This window comes from Argopecten irradians, chromosome 13 (assembly GCF_041381155.1).
Source record: "Argopecten irradians isolate NY chromosome 13, Ai_NY, whole genome shotgun sequence".
In the NCBI taxonomy this organism is placed as follows: domain Eukaryota; kingdom Metazoa; phylum Mollusca; class Bivalvia; order Pectinida; family Pectinidae; genus Argopecten; species Argopecten irradians.
Genome location: NC_091146.1, coordinates 27,038,741 through 27,062,662, shown reverse-complemented (window position 1 = coordinate 27,062,662; position 23,922 = coordinate 27,038,741). Strand labels below are relative to the sequence as shown.

The 23,922-nt window shown below is 32.5% G+C and overlaps 2 protein-coding genes across 6 annotated transcripts in view; one reads left to right on the top strand and one right to left on the bottom strand.

Annotated features, from left to right (window-relative positions):
- Positions 1-23,922, bottom strand: part of LOC138306001 (cyclin-dependent kinase 4 inhibitor B-like) — a 637,657-nt gene that overhangs the window by 197,913 nt on the left and 415,822 nt on the right. The gene's annotated exons all lie outside the window — the stretch shown is intronic.
- The window catches only part of LOC138305998 (uncharacterized), a 343,209-nt gene continuing 321,912 nt past the window's right edge, over positions 2,626-23,922 (top strand). The window contains exon 1 of one of the 2 annotated variants that reach the window (XM_069246307.1): positions 2,626-2,683. In XM_069246307.1, the coding sequence (XP_069102408.1) occupies positions 2,654-2,683 (30 nt within the window). In that variant the 5' untranslated portion in view covers positions 2,626-2,653. The remainder of the gene's footprint in view (positions 2,684-23,922) is intronic. The other variant, XM_069246306.1, reaches the window with a different exon arrangement.

Here is a 23,922-nt window from a genome sequence, read left to right as displayed (position 1 = left end):
GATTGATTTGTCAGCGATATTTTTGATAACTGCAACTTCCACCATGATAAAAGCAGTGCAAAACTGGTACATTAGCACCTACTTCCGTAAAGATAACATTGATGTATCTCAAGCGGATGATATACCCCTCCCCACGCTTTCATGTGAACAAGTCTTATAATTGTTTTGTGGATCTTCTCTAATAGATATCTTGAAACCATTCACATATATTTACAGTTTGCACTGACATAGACTCAATAACCATGCTTTCTAGTATTATCATTATCAGTATATAATGATAGCACGACTCGTACCGCGATTCTATTATTACGGGAATAGCCGATGGCGTAGCAACATGGGGCCATGACCCCACTTGTGGTGGGAACATATGAATGAGTAGATTCCAATCAGCTGTTCAATCTAATTCGTTGACGATGACGGGAGAGAAAAAAAATATGGGTATTTTAATTAAAAATAACTGCCGCGAGAATTAATTATATACATTTGCGTAAAAAAACTGTAAATATAAGGAATAGATTTTTATTTTGTTGAAGTTATGAGGGTATAATGATAATCTATTCCTGAAAGATGCTCCACCGCCGACAGAGCATAAATGATATTCATTATTTGAACAATAATTGGTGTATTATCGTGTATATATATATATCTAATTAACACAAAAAATAATATAAAATTATTCATTTTGCCTTTGGTGCATGCGAAATTAGTACTTCATTCCATATAGGATATAGTGCCACTGAATTTTTCCGAGTGCAATTAATTATTTTTCATATTTTTAATTTGAAGTAAAATTAGATGCTCAAACTTATCAATGGTGGTAATGGTGTAAATAAGTAAATTTTGTAACTGAAGAAAAATACTAAATCGTCTTCTCCTAATTTTGATTGTGAAAAAACACCATTTGTCGGCGGTGGAGCATCTTTAATTTATTACATACATATTTAAAGACATAACTAAGAGTAAATAAGAGAAGGGTGATAAACCATCTTGATAACTCGTACAATGAGTTATCGTTGATCGTTAAATTGGAACAGTATCATAAAAACGAAATAATTTAACTACTTTAAGGTATATAATATCGATTTGTCAACGAAACAAACTGAACTATAGATACCCATCCCTGGTGTCCGATGATAAAGCTTGATCTCGATATCAATATAAAATGAAGGACAAATAATGTCAATCGACTTAAATCCGAAACGGCAATATATAAAAACTGAAGGGTTTCTAAAACGTTATATGTGATTATTATAATCGTTCCCTTCTATTTACGGGTTCTATTAAAATACGTATTGGTCTAGAGTATAATTTGTGCACACAATCGTGCTACAGCATAATCTTAATATATTACCAGGATCTCGACCGTTATACATTTTGTATTATGTTAATTGGTAAGAAAATCCCTATGTAAACAACCTTTACACCATTCGTCTTTAAAATTGGGTTGTTCTTACTGGTAGCATACATGTAATTTCAACAGTTTTAAATATTGTCATACCATTGTTTTAAACCTATATAAGTCGATATGACTTATAGGTGTAAGTGTCTACTAGCCGTAGTGCAACATTGTTTATGTTTAACATCTAATGCATTCTACGATATGCTCCAATTAAGATCACATCACACTTATCTAGTAACAGGAATTCGATTTACTAACTTTTGATTACCAATCTTTGTTCATGGATTGAGTACATGGACCTGAGAGTGGTTTGAAAAGTTACAGCCTTGCCGCATTCCGAGATCAGACATTTCTCTGGTTTTCAAGTTGATCCATTCAGTCTACTATGAATATTAAATAGGATAACAGAATATTCATGTTTGGGTGCCATGGAGTTACATTATTGTGAGAAAATGATACAAATATTTACCGGGTTTGAATATATCACAGTGATCTCTTACAATCGTTACTTCTGATTATAAAACTTGCATTTCTAATGTACCGAAATCCATAATGTTGATAATTTGATAAAGTATATTTTTGTCCGCGCTACCATATTAGGTTCCGGGCCAATAGTTATAACGATGACGTCTTTCCAAAAATGCTAGAAAAAAAATGTTTTTATATACTACATTGTAAATCAGCCTTTCAGAGACTACTATCAAGAAAACAAATCCAAGGATGGCAAACCCGATGTTTTAATGACGTCACAATAGAGACGTCGACGTTGCTTATTAATTTGAAAAAAAATAATCCATGGAAAATTAATCGAACCGTATGTTTAAAGTTAATATTTTTTTATCGAGTAGTCTGGAAAATTAAGTACAAGAATTGATGTTACTATGATTTAAACTTCATCATGGTATAAACTAAATTTTGTTTGCAAACTTTTGTTAGAATCCGCCAATTAGACTTTCTTTCATATCCCGATAAAGTTGCAAAATAGTAACATCAATGCTTAAAAAATATATAGTCCTGGTAATATCAATAGCTCACGTGTCATATGATATGGTAAGACATGTATATTTATGCAAAACTGTGACGATTTTTACTTATCATACACTAATATATGTTTTATAATATAGTTAGGGAAATAAGATAAACAAAATCTAAATAAATTAATATCAATAACATACCATTAAGTCATAAAACATTGTATAATTTCAGGCCATGGATTACGCAATATCTTCTGGAAACGTAGATATCGTTAAGGTGATGCTGGAGCACGGAGCAAATCCAAATTCGGTTAGTATATTTTTAACGTGTGTTTTTTATTCCTGAACAGTTACTTCAGGTTAGGTGACAAGGTTTATGAATCGATAAATCGATGACTTGTAACACGTGTATTCTGGTATTCTGTCGCATCCGTCATACAGATGACCACGTATTATAAATACATACTAGAGCTAACAGTGTACGGGCTGTCTTTGAAATGATTATACAGCACTATTATTATTCACTATCATATTATAGTGTATTTCTGCTGTCTGGTTATTTGTTTGATGCAGATGACAGTGAGATCGATATCTAAGAAATGGGAAATTCAATGGTTATTTGACACATATCAACCTTTAATATTATTCAATTTATTTCTGAAACACAAAAACAAGATGTATCAACAAAGAAAGATAGTCAAACAAGTTCTCATATTAACAGATAATTATACACTTACGCTTGGGTCACAAAACAGACACACATGCAAACTACATCTGAAATCCACCATCCTCAGTGAAAGACAACTGTGTGAAATAATCGCATAGTACCAAACATAAGAATGCATAACAAAATAACAAACATCAATGAAATTTGGTAATGACACTAAGCATGTAGAATATAACCTTTACATAACTTTAAAAAAAAAATGTTTTGATATACTACAGCATGTCCACTTTATTAGTACATTTAGTAGGATTTTTTTTTCTCTTTATAAAACCCTCTTCTTTATTGTTAGAGAGAAAAAGTCATTCAAAATTTATCTTTCAATGAAATTGACATTACTCGATTACTCGGTGACTATATAGATACACAAAATATCCGGATGTAATAAGAGCGTGAGGATTCATATAGTGGGAGTATCAAAAGAAAACCCATGTGATCGCCAGGTGATCCCTTACATTTCTATGTCCGGCCAGCTAGGGTATCTAGGGGAGTAGCGTTACCACTACACCACCTGATCACCCAGTTTGAGTTTTGGATAATCTTGAAGATGAACATCTTTAAGTTGCTAAAAAATTCAACGGACACAATCAATATTGTATATTAGTAGCTAGGTCAGTTGTTTTTCTCCGGATTCTTCATTTGGTTTGATTACTTGAACGTCCTATTAATAGCCAGTCATAAAGAAATAATGGTGGAAAGCCGAAGGCCGAGTCTCCGGGGAAAAACCCACCGACCAGAGGCCAGTACCTGGCAACTGTCCCACATGTAGATCGCTTGGATGAAGGGCTGAGTTTGTTCAAATGGATGACCTTGACTTTCATTCAAGGTCATAGGGAGCAAATTGTATAAAATCTTTAAGAGGCCGTGCCAATAAGCATCAAGATTTAGGTGGAAAGTGAAAAAAATAGAAATTCAAAATATATACTTTAAAATACCCCCTTTGGCAAAGAAACAAATTCCATAGAGAATTAAGTTGTTTGGAAGGCCATTTTTACTGATTCGAATGGAAAATTGATTGCCATGGCAACAAGGTCGCATAATTGGAAAAATGTTGAAAACGAAGGATATTTGTATGGAAAATTCAAGCATTTATAAAAGTGACATTAGTATGAAAACAATATATATTCATAATATGAAGTATATTGATTAAAAATAAATCATCATTAAAACATCCAAAATTATAGGATTGTTGCTATGGTAACAGTACATAGTCACATCCCTGATTTCCAAAAAAATAATGAATAAATATGGAAAATCTGTGCATTTGCCATGCAATTTATATTACTGAAGATCATTTATGGATGTTTGAGTAATGAAAGAAAAATAAAAATGGGTTGAAAAATTAATCTGTTTTCTTATTGGATGACTGAAATTAGGTCATTTTTACACATTTTTACTAGAAAAATAGGGTCATTTCTCTTTATTATTCTTTCAATGTTGTATTTGTTTCATTAAAAAAATAAATATCACTGCTGGAAGCTTATTGAGTTTGCTTAAAATAAATAAATTATATAAAAAGAAAGATTTTAGAACCATTTGCCATTGAACATGTCCCTAGCAACACTATTTTTCCTTAGCAACTTCTTATTATATTTCTACTGCCTCCTCTTTCAAATAAAAAATAATTGTATTGTCACTATAATATGTGAACCGTGACATAACTTGACACCAAAAATACAGTTAATTCCTTTCACCAAACCATACATATAATATATATATATATATATGGATATGAGGGGGGAACAGCTATAGAGACAAAACAGCCTAAATAGGAATTATTTTGTGAACTTTTAATCCGCTGGAATAAATTAAAAACACGGTCGCTTACTATAACCAGATGCTATTAGAATAGTGAAGTGACCATATCTATGATGAAATACCTGTACATTAATATCTTTTTCTTTTTTAATTTTCATACTGGAATTCATAAAATATCCAATATGACAGAGACACAAGACAGGGTAATAATCATTATACTTTATCCCCTACCATGCCAAACTATAACAGTATGCTCACTCACAAAGTCACAGAATATCGAATATACATTGCCCTCACCACTCCTAGCTGCAAACTTAAAAGATACTGTCTTCACCAGTCCTCACACTTTTAATTTATGCCCTCATCATTTCACTTACTTAAACTTTTTAAGATAATGCCCTCAACAGTCCTAAATCTGTAAAAAAAAGATAATGCCCTTATAAGTCCTCTTACGGTAAATTTATAGAATGATGCCCTCATCGGTCCTCAAACTGTAATTTTATGACATCACCAGTCCTCAAACTGTATATTTATAAGATGATGTCCTCATAAGTCCAAACACTGTAAATTTATGACATCATCAGTCCTCTAACTGTATATTTATAAGATGATGCCATCATCAGTCCTAAAACTCTATATCAATAAGATAATGTTCTCATCAGTCCTTATATTGTAAATTTAGAAGATAATGTCCTGATTAGTCCTCATACTATAAATTTATAAGATAATGTCCTCATTAGTCCGCTTAATGTAAATTTATAAGATAATGCCTTCATCAATCCTAAAACTGTAAATCTATAAAATATGATATCATCAGTAATCACACTACAAACAAATGCCCTCATTAGTCATCACACTTTAAACTTGTATGCCACCATTCAAAATACCTTGACAAGATTGAAATATATTCATTTAACCTTTCACAACATTTCGTGTCCTCATTAAAAAAAATCAGCTAAAATACTTTATCCATATCACTTCATTTGTGAAAGTATCCGTAGCAAACCTGAAATTACATCTTACACTCAGTCACTTCAAGCTGATTAATTGATCAGAATTATTAAATATCGCTTTTGCCTTTTGATATCATACACTTCACCAAACTGTCTTGGTCAATTTACAATTAATATTCTACAGCTTCATGTATATGGCTCGGTGAAAGAATGATTGATATACTGTTTGCTAAACAGAACTCCACTTCGATGGTATGTACAATAACTATAGGTCTCGCACTGGCATTTAGTGGAAATATCTCATCTTGACATTTGGTCATTCAGCAATACCGGATCCACTGAGTCTATTAATGCAGATGTCATTCTAGAATTAAAAATAGAAAAAAAAGTTCAAATTTTATTCTAAATGTTTTCAAAATCAAACTGTATATTTGAAAAATTAAATGATATAGATAATGTTGGAGTAGACAGCACGAGTCAACATTTTAATTTAGTTTAATATAATCAGAATTAGAGACAGAAAAGTTTTTACGAATGGTCAAAGATACATTACATAAACATACACACACCCATTTGTGTACATTTGATGATTGAACAATAAATGATATAAATTATACATGTATAATGTTGCCGCAGCACTGGGGTGTCAATGCCTTTAGAAATTGAAATTTAAAATGTTAAAATATCAATTATTCTTTTTAAGAGAACAATCATTAACCTATTGGAGTACTTTAAATCATTTTTGTTGTGTCTGACACTACATCCAAATACACCAGTATGTCAATATTTCTATAAAGAAGATGTAGTGCATTCATACACATAATAAATAATTCATGTAACCCTAAAGAATTAACAGTAAGATATAACTATACAGTACTAAAAGAAAACGAGGCTACATGGAAATGTCAACACGGACATTCATATACACAAATAAATAATTCATTTAACACTAAAGAATTAACAGTAATGAAAAAATGTACAGTACTAAAAGGAATGTACAGGAACTGAGAAACATGAATGGAATCAATCAAACAAGATATTAATTATTTAATTGTCTACTTACCTTTAGACTAAAAAGTTCTACTAACCACCATTGCCTGTTTTCATTTTCATTTCTCAAAAATCCTGAAATACAAAAAATTAGTATGTATTTTTAATGACTAAAAACCTAGATTATTCTAGATAACATAAATAACTGTTAGACCTAGGTTACTAGAAATGTTTTCAATTGCAAAAACACCACTGGTACAAGCAAGCAATAGAATAATTAAGAATATTAATTGATTTTATGTTGGAATTTATTCAAATTATGTCTCATTAAAGCACTTGCAAGATAAAGAATCTTACCGAAATAATCCTGTCACTTCCTCTCCAATTCTTCACGCATATTAAGGCTAAAAAAATAGTTTACAGCAACTATGAGCAGGCTTAAAACATGCTGTTCAGTAAACAGATCGCCTTTTGTTTTTTCATGAATGGAGAGTTCCAGGCAAGGGAGATGATTATAAACTTAATCACAGCCAAGGGAGATAATCCAAATGTTAAATTCAGAAAATTCACAGGACAGAAATATATTTTTTCTTTCTGTTTCATTTTTCTACCAAATTCTATCATTGATTATTTTTAACCAATTAATGCTTATTATTTTAGTATAAATAACATTATCAAGCAATGCAAGGGTTTATGCACATTTTCTGAGTGTTGAATGACGAATGTCGAGCTACACAACATTCAAAAGTCCGTCCGTTTGTCAGTTATACATAAGGTCTGAATGTTGAATGTCGAATGTCGAGCTGCACAACATTCAAATTCTGTTCTCGTTAGCCAGTTATTGGATCTGAATGTTGAATGTCGAATGTCGAGCTGCACAACATTCAAAAGTCTGTTCGTTAGTGAGTTATACATAAGTTCGGATTGTTAAATGTCGAAAGTTGAGTTGCACAACTTTCAAAAGTTTATTCGTTTGTCAGTTATGCACAAGTTCTGAATGTTGAATATCGTATGTCGAACTGCACAACATTCAAAAATCCGTTCGTTAGTCAGTAATATATAACTAACGAATGTTGAATGTCGATTGTCGAGCTGCACAACATTCAAAAGTCCGTTCTTTGGTCAGTTATACACAAGTTCTGAATGTTGAATGTCGTATGCATATGTCGAGCTTCACAGCATTCAAATTATGTTCTCGTTAGCCAGTTATTGGATCTGAATGCTGAATGTCGAACGTCGAACTGCACAACATTCAAAAGTCTGTTCGTTAGTGAGTTATACATAAGGTCTGATTGTTAAATGTCGAAAGTTGAGTTGCACAGCTTTCAAAAGTCCATTCGTTAGTCAGTTATGCACAAGTTCTGAATGTTGAATGTTGAATGTTGAATAACAAGCCGCACAACATTCAAAAGTCGGTTTGTTTGACAGTTATGCATAAGTTCTGAATGTTGAATGTCGAACGTCGAGCTACACAACATTCAAAAGTCCGTTCTTTAGTCAGTTATACACAAGTTCTGAATGTTGAATGTCGAATGTCGAGGTGCAAAACATTCAAAAGTCCGTTCGTTTTGTCAGTTATACATATGATCTGAATGTTGAATGTCGTATGTCGAGCTGCACAACATTCAAATTCTGTTCTCATTAGCCAGTTATTGGTTTTAAATGTTGAATGTCGAATGTCTTGCGGTACGACTAATGCCCGTTCGTTATTCAGTTATGCACAAGTTCTGAATGTTGAATGTCGTATGTCGAACTGCACAACATTCAAACAATCCGTTCGTAAGTCAGTAATATATAACTAACGAATGTTGAATGTCGATTGTCGAGCTGCACAACATTCAAAAGTCCGTTTGTTAGTCATTTATACACAAGTTCTGAATGTTTAATGTCGAATATCGAGCTGCAAAACATCCAAAAGTCCGTTCGTTTGTCAGTTATACACAAGTTCTGAATGTTGAATGTCGTATGTCGAGCTGCACAACATTCAAATTTTGAATGTTGAATGTCGTAAGTCGAGCTGCAAAACATTCAAATTATGTTCTCGTTGGCCGGTTATTTGTTTTGAATGTTGAATGTCGTATGTCGAGCTGCGCAACTTTCAAAATTCCGCTTGGTGGCCAACGATGTTTGAATGTTGAATGTCGAATGTCGTATATCGAGCCAACTTCACACAACCTTATTTTTTTATTATTTAGAACACAGCTATCTTAAAATCACCACTAATACCTGCACATACCATTTTTATCAACTTTGTTAGATATGATCAAATGTACCTCAAGTAATATGTAATCTTACAAAATATCACTAGTTTGAATATGGTCTAAAATAATGGAATAAATTCTAAGGAAAAATGTATACATGTAGAAATGTCGCCAGGATAGATGACTAATACGGTATACTCCCGCTAATATATAAACTCAATTAATAGGGGACATATCGGAGAACTCTAGATAATATTTTACTCAACTCCTGTTTATGTCAGGGTTCTGGGTACAAAACTACTAATTCTATCAAAATTTGTCAAGTAGTTCAGGTGGAGTTCGCCGGACTTATCTTTATTGAGGGGAGGGGTGGTTATAATGACAGAAGATTTAGAAAAAAAACATCCTAGGAAAGCATATGACATCAAGACATTGAAAAATTTCTATTTGGAAGCAAGCAGAGAAGTTGAGTTGAAGAACATTTTTGGGATCGGTCCCGTGGACGTTTTAGCAGAAACATACGACCAATACAATCATACAATGGAACATACGCGGATTTAAAGCGAACATAGAAGAACTGAAACATCTTGTACAAGCAAAGAACCCATCCATATTAATCCATATTCTGCCTCCAAGAAATAATTTTGAGAAATTTTTTATTGGTTGTATTGTATCGACACATTTTTTCAGGGTCAATCCCAAAAATCATTTCGGTGGCAGAAATACTGTTGTTACCTGGAAACTTTTGGATCAATCCCGAAAATAGTGTTTGCAGAAACACTTTTGGGACCTACATACAATTGGGATTGATCCCAGAAATTGCCAATTTTGGAAGAAATTTTGAAAAAAAAAGTTAGTTGTTTTCTGGTTTCCAAAGCATTTGTTCGAAAACCATATGCCATACATGAAGAAATGCAATGGCATAAATAAATGTTTTGGGGGTATTTAGATTTTTTTTTTTTTATAATTGTTTTATTTTTCAAAAGATTTTTTTACATATATATTAAGATTGTACATATATAGAATTACATACAAAAAATAACATTGCAAAGTGAACACACATACACACACTCAGCCTGCACATTCATACATCTTATTATAACAGATTAATGGTAGATAACGATACAAATAAAAACAAAAACAAAAATTTGAAGACCAGAGACAGGTAAACAAAACAAGAGTACCGGTATACAACATCTATTGACACCATCATAATGATATGAACAGGAAGAGTAAATAAAACAGAAAACATGAACGAACAAACATACAGACATTAAAACTTGTAGAAAAAAATTAAATGTCATATTCCTAACAATGGCAACCATTTTTTCCAATCATTTTCAAATTTCATTTGAAAAGAATCGCTTTTATTAAAAACTATATATTTCTGGATACTGTAGTGATCTTTTATAACATTTACAAGTGCATTGATGTTAAGTGTTTTATGGAGACATTTTGTTTTATAAATATAGTGCTTAATAATCAACAAGATTTCATTATCAGCCACATTAGCTTGTGGTGAAATTACTCCAAATAGTAGAGTGTCTTTATTCTTTAAGAAGGGAATAAACAGGATTTCAAGTAAATAATCAAAATTCTCAAATAGTGCTTGGACTTCAGTACATTCCCAAAGACAATGTACTATTGTTTCTCTTTCCCTGTTACAACATGTACAAATTGGACTAGGGTGCAAATTAATCTTATATAGAAAGTTATTTGTCACTAGAATATTATTTATAATTCGTACTTGCAACTACTGAAGTTTTAAACTTTTTTTCATGGTAAAAGGGAGTTTATATATTTTTTTCCCATTTCTTTTTATCATAGTCAAATTCAAGGTTCCACTTCCTTGTACCTGTTGGTGTAACAGCGGGAATAATCAAACAGTTATAAAAATCTTTAGACCCCTTTTGACTCTTAAAAAAATCTGAAATTCAAGTGGTATAATGGGTAGAGGGAGTATCTCCAAATGCAATTGTACATCAATTTTTCGAAGGAAATTCTTGGCTGCAGAAACAAGACCTTGAAACTGTAGAAAATTAGTATGAATGTTAAAAATATTTAAAAACTCGTTAAAAGTGAAAAAAGTTAAGCTGTCAGGATTCTTAATAAGGTCATTGAGGGTAATTACACCAGAATTGAACCAGTTTTGATAAAATACACATTTATTTCCAACTTTAATATCAGCATTATACCATAATATTGTTTTCAATATGGTTTCTTGTTTATATCTAGACTTGATTGATATTGGGGAATTATTCAACTTAAATACACATTGGAGAACATCTTTCCAAAACATGTTTTGGCAGTTGATTAGGCAATGTTTAATATATTCATTCCCATATTTCCACATTTTATCAATATTTATATAATAATGTAGAAGTGATTTCCACTTTCCTGAAGAATACTATAAGACTCTTTCATATGTGGATATGAAGGATAGGGATATTCTACCCGAGGGTCACAAAATGAAGTAAAGCCCGAGGCTTGCCGAGGGTTTTGCAACATTTTGTGATCCCGAGGGTAGAATATCCCTATCCTTCATATCCACTTATGAAAGAGTATTTTTCTTTCATACCTCGACGTTTTATTGCAATTTTACAACTATAATATCCCGCCATTTTGAAATAAATTTGAAGAAATCCACAGCTGAAAGTCAATTTTTCATACATGAAAAATTACATTATATTTTCAACAAAATTCCGTTGCTTACATTTTTTATAGTAAAACCAGTCAAGTTTGTAAAATAAATGTTAAAATTTAACAGACGAAATAGATATTTTGTTGACGCCGTGACGTCACTGGGCTTTATTACATGGGTAGCCATGCAATACAGCCTCAGGCGGCATGAGTGTATTGCATTAGACCAGCCAGTATTACACCCGTAGGTATGAAAGAAAAAGTTCTCCTTATCCACCCTATTTTTAAAGAGTCTATGAAGGTTTGCACATCTATCATTTTCAGTCCCCCATCCTTATAGTTCTGAATAATGACATCTTTTTTTTAATTTTATGAGATTTACTACCTCATAGAAATTCAAATAAGAGAGAATTTAAATTTGAAAGAAGCTTGTCTGATGGATTTGGTAAGGTGATAAATAAGTAATTCAGCTGAGAAATAAGTAAAGATTTAATTATGTTGATTCTTCCTATTGGAGTTAGTCTGCGTTTATTCCACATGTTAAGTATTGACTTTAATTTTACAATTTTTTTATCAAAATTCATTTTTGGAATCTCGCTTAAATTGACCGAAAAATCAATTCCCAAAAAAGTGAATTTGGTTCTACCCCATAAAAGATTATATTCTGGAAAAAAACTTTTCCTCACTGTACTTTTTGCTTCCTATCCATACTACCTGTGTTTTACTGGTGTTGACATTTAGTCCTGATATTTTAGCAAAATTGTTTAATTCATTTATTGATTCCCTTAAGGATATCTCTGAACCATCTAGTATTAGACCTGTGTCATCAGCGTATTGTAAGTTCAAGATGCCTACATTATATATTTGGATACTTTTTATTTCGATATTTGACCTAATTCTAGCAGCTAGTATTTCTACACAAAGAACAAAAATGTATGGGGCGATCGGATCTCCCTGACGACAACCACGTTTGATAGGGACGGGCACGGAAAGATTCCCACCTTGATTTACAAAAGACGATACATTATTATATAGTGTTTGGACCCATTTTCTAATACCAACCCCAAAAATTGAAAAAAATTAACACATTATCAATAAATCCCCAAGAAACAGAATCAAAGGCTTTTTCGAAGTCTATCAAGAGTATCATACCTGGAATGTTTAGATCTTCTACATAACACATAACATCATAAAACGTTCAAATATTTTCTCCAATATAGCGTCCTGGTAAGAAGCCTGTCTGATCTTCATTTATTAATTTATCTAGCACCGACCGAATTCTGTGAGAAATAACACCAGATGCAATTTTATAAACAGTATTTGAAAGAGTAATTGGTCTCCAGTTTTTTAAAAAAGTGGCGTGGTTTATCCCCCTTTGGTAGACATGTAATGATGCCTTGTATTTGTGTTATAGAAAATTGACCTGTCGAGAAACTAAAATCAATTGATCTTACAATGAACTCTCCTACATATTTCCAAAACATTTTAAAAAATTCTACTGTGAAGCCATCAGAGCCTGGGCTTTTATTATTTTTCATACTTTTCAAAATGTTACTTGCTTCATCCATAGTTATGTAACCTTCTAACCTTTCTGACTCAAAATTACTTAATTTGGGAACCTCACAACCATTGAGATATTGATCTAAATTAATATTGTTCACTTCTCTAAAGCTATATAAATCAGTGTAAAAAGATTGAATTTCAAATAAAATATAATTTTGGTTTGTGATTATGTCACCATTCTCCTTCTGTATTTTTGGGATTATTTTTGAGGTAAAATTTCAATTTCAAGATTAAAAAAGTATGATGTAGGCTTTTCTTCCTCTTCGATCCATTTTGCTCTCGTCCTAACAATACTTCCCTTAACTTTTCGTATACGTAATGCCTCTAATTCCCTTTTCTTTTCTTCCAATTTAACCTGATCTGGATCTGTATTGTCTTCATGAGTTTCTATAGTTTTCTTAAGATTTTCTTCTAATAGGTTATTTTGTTTTTTCTTGTAAGATGCGTAAGATATTGATTTTCCTCGTATTTCCATGAGTAAGGTTTCTAAAAAAAAATTGGTCATCGATAGTAAGCTGAATAATATGATTGGGTATATCAGAAAGAGAGTCTAAATTATATACAGGCAAGGCATATTGTAGTTTAGTGTTTTCAATGCATTTTTTTACTACATCTATATATTCAAGATCTAGTAATAGGGTATTGTTTAGTTTCCAAAGACTCCTACCTCTTTTAAAATCATTTAGTTTAAATTTTATAACAGTGGCAGAATGATCCGAACGGTAACTGGGCTATATAGTAGACTTATTGATACCTGACAGCAAGTTTACAGATAATAGAAAAAAATCTAGTCTAGCCTGTTTTATTGGATTGTTTCTACGCCAAGTGTATCTCCTACTATCAGGATGGTGTTCCCTGTAAATATCTATCAAGTTATAGGTGACAATAATTTCCAAGACTTTTTCCCTAGCAGCGATATTATTAATATTCTTGTACGTGTCATCATAATCTAACTGAGGATCAAGTACTAAATTAAAATCTCCGCAAACAATAATGTTATCATTACCAAAATTGTCTATAGTGTCAGTGACAAGATTATAAAAATCTGGGTTATCTTGATTCGGACCATAAATAGTTATGAGAGTAGTTCTCGAACCTTCAATGTCTACATCAATTGCAAGGAAATTACCATTTAGATCCTTCTTTTCCTTATAAACTTTACATTCAAAATTGTTATTCAAAAGAATGGCGACTCCACGATAATTTGACGAAAAAGAACTGAAAAAAGTATCGTACCCCCATTCACTTCTTATAATGTCTTCTATTTCACTAGTAAAATGTGTGTCTTGCAGACAGTAAATATTATATTTCTTGTCCCTTAAGTATGAAAAAACATCTTTTCTCTTGAGTTTATTACCAATACCCTGACAATTCACCGAAAATATTGCAATGTTATTCATATATATATATATTATTAAGAAAATAATAGACGATAGCAGTCTCCCGAACATGACAACACATAACACAGAATATGACAAAGACAAAAGACATGTGTAAAACATAATATAGGTCAAAAACATAAGTCACTACTACTACTCCGCACTTACATATAATATATACTTCCACTACCGAAAACTTGTTTAAACTTGGAGAGTCATACGGTTCTGTTGGCTGCTCTGGAAACACGAAGCACATGATAATAAACCGGAAGTAATTTACCGGAAGTTATATCAATCAACTAATTTTTAGAATGAGGCTGGTTTGAACCGTATGGCAATCCGGATATGTGCATGAATTAATCTATGGTAGTAGAGACGAAACCATTATAGATAAATATATGGTGATTAAAATACATTGATATGGAAAAACATTAATCATATTTTTTAAATCTATGTAATAAAGATAATAATTAAAACTAATAAGAAAAAATATATTTACATGAAAGAAAAATCCACTAGCCGTTGTACTGTATAGTTATTTAGATTTTTACACATGTATAAACCACTTTATATAAATGCATATTCCTGGAAATGCCCAATGAAAGAGGAATAACAATCTTTTGTCCTTTTCTCGAAAACATGAGGTTTAATTAAAAAGCAAACACATTTTATATTCCATACACTTATATGGAACATACCAACTTTGCTTATCATAGATTTACAACCGATTAACGGTAATCTGACATAACTGTATGTTTGGTTTTGATTAATAATTGGAATCTGAAAATATGAATTATAAATACTAATAATCATTTAAAATAGCAGTACCTCATAATATGTGTATATTCCATTTGATAAGAAATGTATCTATTATATATGTTTTATGTACTATTTGCTATTTCTACTGAAATTAATTAGATTATAAAAATGAAGAAATTATATTTTGCTTGATTTGTTGTTAGGTCTTGCCTTGGTCCAGGATGCATTTTGTTCGCTTTAAGAGTATAATTGCCTTTTCTTTCTGAATTCGACAAGGATTGATATAAAGCGTGAGTGATTTTAGATAATGCTTTCATCAGACAGGCATATATGAAGACATCATTATTTTAACCATGGTAATAGACTAATGTAAAGATATTAAACATTTGTAACAATAAGCACTTTACTTGTAATAAGTTGAACATGTACTAAACGGCAAATGCATAAGTTTTAGAAAAATATCTTTGTTTCATTTAAAACTCTGTCTTTGATACTTTCTACCCGTTTAAAAGTAATTTCTTACTTAACACCTTCCCGTTCGCATCAGTACATTTGTACCGATATGACTTTGATAACGTTATCAACCAAGTTCGAAGGCATCAGATCAATCTTTATATTCCTCGTAGAAACGAAATATTTATATCAACGGAATCAGTGATTTCTCTTTTTTATGTTCATATACATTTCACAAGTAGAATAAATTAGTCCGCTGTAAGTTTCCGTCTGTTAAAAAGTGCCGAAAATGCCGTTAAATTTGCCAACGATATTCGTGAATAAACCGCTCGGAGAATGAATATAAATATCGCAGTGTTGTTATGACATATATCAATGAAAAGCTTAGATTCCCAGCATGAAAAAGTTGTTTTCCATATGTCTTTATTTTATCATTTTATAAAACATTGTCTCATATGAAAAACACATGCGATGTTTTTCGTTAATAATTAGCGTTTTTATGTATTCAGAGCTGGAATATATATATGTATCAATTTATATTATAACTTCATGACATTACAGTGACTTAATGCCACAGAAAAAAAATCCTTTAAAAATCAGCTTTAGATTTAAAAATTGGTTATCTTGAAACGAAATTATCGCGATTTTACTTTACCCTACTCAAACGAAAAATCACGACGTTATTTACAAATGTGTAACATTATGACGTTACGTTTCATTTACGTTTATCCTAACGTCATGATCGTGATCCTGGAGAAGCACATTGGATGATTGTTTATCTAAATTATATCGAAATATATATAATGCTGCTGAAGATAACAGATATAGAATTTAACGAAAGTACTCAAAATACTCGATGTAATTTGCTAGTGTGAGATCTGAAAATAGCATAGCATTCATATTATTTAATGACATTTAATGACAGATTTGTGGTACAGGATAATATATCCTCTACACCAGACTCAAATTTTGTACATACTTTATGAATACAGTTATCGATTGTAATATCACCTCAGGTTGTCAATTGGCCTTGGAATCATAAAATAGATCGAAATTTTTCCAATGTCTATCCAGGTCATTTTTAAAACAATTTAAGTTCTTAAACAACATTCTCTGGTAAGTTGTTCCACACCGCTGCAGTACGTAGTGAAAACGTGTTTTTTCTCTTTACAGTGTTACATTGTTTAGGGTATACTTTTAAAGAATTTCTTCTATTTCCGGACCACGACGAAACATCTTATCATATCTTCAAAAATCCCGTAGCTTCACGATCGTACATTCCGTTGGTTATTTTGTAAATTTCTATCATATCTCCTCGCTGTCTCCTGAACGATATGGCATTATGGGATGCTTAATGCGAGATTACGGTGATTCTGTCCTCGGACGGTCAACAATGCGGTCGCGGAAACTCCTTTTTGATGGAATCATAGGTTATTATTACCACTGGAAAAAAATCCTTAAGGCATCTGTGAAAGTACTTAAAATTTTATACATGTATAGAAAATCGATCTAGAGTATTGTCCCTTGAGCGTCCATAGAAACGATGCATAATAAACTATCATCAATTTTTGAAGCATAAACACTTAATGTTAGATTTAGACGTCGTTAAAACCAGTTCAAACATCAAACATTTTATGAAACGGATGGATTTCAAATTGTTTACTTCAAAATGTGTTAAATAGCAGAACTAGTAGCAGCAGATAGATATATATATAGAGATTGGCAACTCCTCCACCCTTTTTAACGATCGGCAGATGTACCTCTGTATGTGCTCAAGGGTTTTTAGATAAACTCTTAAATAGTTGAATGTAGAAGAATAGCTTTGATATGTTGTAAAAGTTCAGTAATTTGCAGATGGTTTGAGTACGATTTTGGATAGAAAAAAACAATATTTAACTTATTTATTAATAAAAAAAAAACACTTTCGGTTTTAAATGCCAGATTTTTGAAAAACCTGATAAAATTGCTTATTTTCCTGATTTCAAAAATCATAATAATAACATCAATCATTTAAACATTGTGTTGATGTAAGCATATCATGTTAAAAAAGAATACACTTAAAAGTAGTTAGCCAAGGTAAAATGCCTATATACCTGTGGTCCCTCTGACTGTCAACAAAGACAAAGAATGAGTTTCCAATATGTATATATGTTTGTGGTAGCAGGTACATCACACGTAGGTAGTACTTGTACAGTGTACGTAGTTGAGACGGACATGTCGTGATAGGCATAGTTCTATTGAACGTACAATGTACATGTACATGTAGTTCTCGTTCACAAATTAACAGGTGTTCTGGATCCGTTTTGAAATAGACTTAGGATAGGATGAATATAGAACTATTCGTAATAGATTGACATACGAACTATTTGTAATGCACGTTTTGGTCGGTAAATTCAAATCGCCTTTATTGTGAGTGACGACCGGTGCATTTTAATTATGTGTATATACATGTACATTGTACATATACATATACCTTATAATGCTCTCTTAATTTGTTTGCATTAAAATGTTGACTCTAGTATCAAAATCAGACCCTATAATCCGATGAAGACATATAAGCTGTTTTCAAGATAAATTAGATATTGTTTATATTGTAATATTATTGGAAAATTGAAAGTTATTAGATTTGAAAAAAAAATGTTGTGATATAAATTATATATTCTAGTAGTCTTGTGGTCCATATGTAAAATATAGATTATATACTAGTAGTCTTATGGTTCATAACTCCATAAACATATACGTCATACTGATTACGAGTCAGATCTGTCATTTCCACTATTTTACACAACCAAATGAAAAATGAAGGACTGTTGGAAGGCAGAGATAATATAATGGATGACTCTGCTACATAGTTTAAAAAAATAGAAAACAGATTACAAATCGATTTTGTAATAACAGCCTGTAATGAAATATATAAAGAATTTGCTTTATAATTATATATCATTTACAAAGATCATTCTAACAAATGATCGACAGCATTCATATGAAAACGGTTTACAGTAAATAAAACAATTTAATGTTTATATATGTACATGTATAAATGCTTACACAGCTCTAAGGAACTGGCAATATGGCAGCGGCTATTTTCTAAAACATACGATTTTCTCTAGGATCTAGATAAATATAACACTTGATTGATATCAATTCGTAAATGTAGTGATTTAAATTGAATTTGAGTCAAATTCATACATGTACAGAAAATCAGAACTTGACTTAGTTGCTTATCATATATAATTCATGCAATAAACAACTGTTTAATCTATAACACAGAGTAATTTTGTTTTTCCCCCCATTTTTTACCAGGTTTCTATTTTCTTGAGCTTCGGCTCATCTGTTTGAAATAGACATATATATTTATATATATATTTAGCTCAATTGAATTGGTAGAGCATCAGGATAGTGTTTGGAGTGTCTCGGAATCTAATAAGGCGAATATAAAAAACCCGGTTTGTGTGTTGAGTCTTTGGGAGCGATGCGTGAAAAGGAAGGGAATAATACTAATGTAACGGTTCTGGATCGGATCGATAGCCGACAACTAAGCAGTTCAATTGGTAGAGCATCCGGCAAGAGTTCGGTTTGAAACCGTTCTGGTCGTGCATCATCTCGCTCTTATCACAATAAAAAGAAACATGTCGGTCACAAATATGTCAACTAAGGATATATATGTAGGTACTGGTTATCAGAATGTCGGTACTGTTTAATCACGTGTCTTCCTTTCCCACAAAGAAACAATAGCTCCTAGATGGATCCTGCCGCCCACAAAAGAATGGTCTATGTCTGACATATGGCAGAGGGATCTTTTCGCCGCTTTTCGAACTGTAACTATCAAAATCAAAGATTGGCGGCCGGTCGGCCATCTTGTTGACCGTTCGGTCCCAAATTGCAATATGCACAGCTAGGGCCCTAGGGGAACCTACATATGAAATTTAAAAAGAAGATCCCTTAGATCTTTCTGCGAAATAGTTGTAACAAAAATTGTTAACTAACGGACGGGTGAAAGGAAGGACGGACGGACCGCGGACGATAGGTGATTTCAATATCATCAGATAGTGGGCTAAACAAACCAGGAAATACCGTCATCCTGGATCAACTCTAGTAGCATGTATGAGTTAAGCCTACATACTATTCAGCAATGTTATGACAGTGATTACTCATGCATATATATACATAACAATTGATCTTAACCATAGATCTCCAACATTCCCACGGGATTAAAATGGTCTAACAACAAAACTTGTGTTGCTTCTGCTTCTCAATTAATATCAAAAGTAATATCCCGTTTTAATATATACATGTACATACTGTTTACAGTGTTTATCGATTTGTAAAAATAAACATGTCATCTCAGTAATATGAATGGGAACAAAGTCTTATGACGAAGATGTTACACCATCTTTCATGTTCCATGTTCATGAGAAATTGGGAGTAAATGCAAACGTTTCCTTCAAAACAATGAGTAGTGTGCAAGAATAAGAATGACCTCCCTTGTGTTTTGCCGATGTACATATATGATAACATCAATATTATATATATGTATTATAATGTTTATACTACTTTGATTTTTTTTATTACCGTAGATACTCATATCTTAATAAATTCAATGTTTTATTTTGTTATATGTAACTATTAACTTAATCAATACATGATTTTGCTGCCACTATTGTCATTTGAGCTGCTATTTTCTTCGAAGGCCACACAGATAATCTCAAATTTACAAATTGTGTTGTTGTTCCGCCCGTTAAATGATCTAGAAAAGCAAAAATTTGAATATTTTTTCAATGAAAAGGTGATTTTGGTGATATTTGACCTTTGACCTTTACTACCATTAAGGTCAAAGGTGAAAACTATATTTAGTAAAATGAAATTCAGGTGATATACTAATCAATGATGTATAACACTTTATGGTTCTATGCACCCAACGTGTGGGAAATAAGATATACAAAAAAATTCTTTCTACCACATGTTGAAACGTTTTACGGTATTACAATAAATGTATCTCGATTTATTCGGTTAGCAACACACAACACAACGTTTGTAATGATCAAACATCGGTGTGTACGTATGTCAAGCATCATATCCTTGATGCTCTTATCGAGGATTTCTTAAATTGTAACGTAAAATTTCATTTTACAGTCACAAACTTTGCAATTCACAATGTATCAAAGATACAGACTATAGGAAAATATTATCTAATTAAAGTTTATTCGTTGCTGAACTCCTCGACAAAAGATCTGAAACTTTTATTTCTGTGTGGATTTTCTTTCATAATTACGCGAAGATACCTGCTATTAAAACATAAATTAGAGTATTTGAAACATCGAATTTCACTATTTTAGTTATTTATATTAGAACCAACGTTATTGTACGATTAACTTCACTCAAAAGTAATCATGACCGTCGATGTAAGTGATAGCACATCAGTTATAGTACAGCTATAAGCCACGGACTATTATGACGTCACACGGTTTAGAGCTAGAAAATATGCATGATCGGGTGGTCAGAAAATTTGACCTCGATATCGGCGGTTTACAGGTTATTCCGCTCGCGCGCGGCACGGAGAGGTTTCCACACGGTCTGATAAAGCCATTTCTAGTATAAACTGAAATTATTATTTTTGACTGCACAAATTCTTTAAGTCTCTGGTTTAAATACTTGTAGATGACTTGTGTGCACATTCTGAAGATTACTATACATAACGTAAACACCCGCCCAGCCAATCCCGTACATCGCTAAGATTTCAACCAATTTGCAACTCATAAAGAGATTATTTTTTACGTCTACTAGCAACTTTCAATGTTAATGTTCCCTTTCAATATCTTTGTCTATAAAGTGTATACAATTATTGTCGGCCATTTTCTCGCTTCGTGCTCCTACTAGTGCCGCCTAAATACAATGAAATATAAGCGCCCCGTAAGTCGAGCCTCGTAAGTCAGGGCGCATCACGATTCCGTTAACCTTCTCCACCGTGTATAGGTCTAGTGTGAATTCCTGTCTAAACAGGATAATCACACTAGCAGACATGGCGAGAACCTGTAAGTGCTGTGACCTGTCACTCAGAGAGGGAGGGAGAGAAAGAAAGAAAGAGAAAGGGAGAATTAAATATGTAGAAAAATGTTAATCGCTAAGATCAAGGACGTATATGAGAAGGATAAGTGACACTGGGTTGTAGACAAAGACAGCGCAGGCGCTTTTGTGTTTGTGCACTGACCGTGACGTTGGCGACGATTGATTTCCTTTGATATCCGCGGACGCAGCCTTTGATGTAGCTTGGGGGTGCGAGGGATACCGTCTTACTTTCTGAAGCGTGCTGCCATTTCATGAGCGGTCGTATTTTTTTAACGATAGTTTAAGACATTTCTTCTAAATCTTCTGTCTTTAAAGCAAGTTATAAACGTTGTGAAATTTAATCAACTGTACATTGGTGTTTCGTTTGACTCGATAAGACAAGTATTTGTTGAGAAAAATGGTTTTTATTCCCGGTTTATAAGCGTCTCGGGTGGTGTTTCGTAGAGTAAAGAGACAGTCACGAATCCTTCTCACTTATAAATCCTTGCTAAGATGAATACAAGTATGTGTTACTTTTTACTACAGTCTTTAGAAAGAATGCAAAAATCATTGAAAAAAAGTAAGAAATCTACACGAAAGTTTTACCCTCATTAAATATACATAATTATCCACCAGCCTCCGCATCCAGGTGAAATTGTACAGTTTTAAGTTGTTCATCGCGGTTCTCACAATTACGCTTTCGTCCCGAATTGCTTAAAATTTTATAAGAAAACGAAAGTTCATGACAATGCTATTTAATAATTGAAAATAACCAGAAAAACGTAGCAAGATTCCCCAATCGTTGAAAATACGTATTTGAAAATCATAGGTAGGTGTGTCGAGCGCCGTATGCAGGCATGATGAGCTGCGCTGCCTCGCATAGTGATGATTACGTCACGCACCAAATAAGTCTCGTTACCACAATACATGTCCTGACACCGAAATGCGGATATCTAGGTGTCCGGCAACTAATGACTCCGAGTGTCTTGAAAGAAGAACACACCTCATTTTATCGTGACACAAATTCTTTGATAGTAGTGTATAGTTTTCCTTTAGCTAGATGACTCTATGTCATGGTACCATTTTTCAATAATCTTTGTTGAAGTTAAAAGTTAATGGCTTAAGTTAACAAGCTGATTCCAAACAGTACATACAAATTAATGGTAACGGCCTTCTAGCGTATAATAATACTTGACGAAAATAAAAGATCCGCGACTGCTTGACCCGCGGGCAATTTTCACGGGTCGCTGCGCATGTTACATGTCCCTGCGCGGTAGCAAGTCGGATACAATGGAGTTTGTTTTGACAGTGATTTTAGCAGGAACTTGAATATATATTTCATTTTTCATAACGTAGACAAATGTACAATACAGTGTATTTAATTAAATAAATGCATGTCAGTTTGCATCATGCGTATTGTAACTGTATTCAAGGGACGTCCATTTGATATTTATTTGTGTCTTCCCTGTACGATACGACATATCATATAGAATTACCGTCGGTAGTAGATTTTGTAATGTTCATTTTGAATATATAGCACTTGTTCCAAAATATGCCTCAAATGATGTTGTGATATATATAAAATCAGCCATTCAATAAATGTACACAATTTCGTTAATCAAAACAGATTCCACAATATGCATAACTTCGACCAATAATTTTGTTAATCAGCCATTCAAGAAATGTACACAATTTCGTTAATCAAAACAGATTACGTACGTTATCAGAAACATATCTATATATTATATTTATAACGTAATAATCAATAAACTTGAAATACACAATATGTTAAAAAACATCAAATCTTTGTACAGTGTAGTTAAACTATGACCGTTTCCAAGGATTTAAACGTCTTTGCCGATTCCATCACAACCCTAATATGTAAGGAATTTTCAATAAAGTTATACAGTGAATGCAAACTTTGGAGAAAAAGAACTGTAAATATAGTAACTGAAAACTATATATATTCCATGCTCAGTTGCACAGCACATGCGATACGGTAGCGATACAGTGATAGCGACACCGCCAGTCGACTATATCTTGGGAGCCGTGCTCTCGTTATGGGTGAGTGGTCAACACACTAG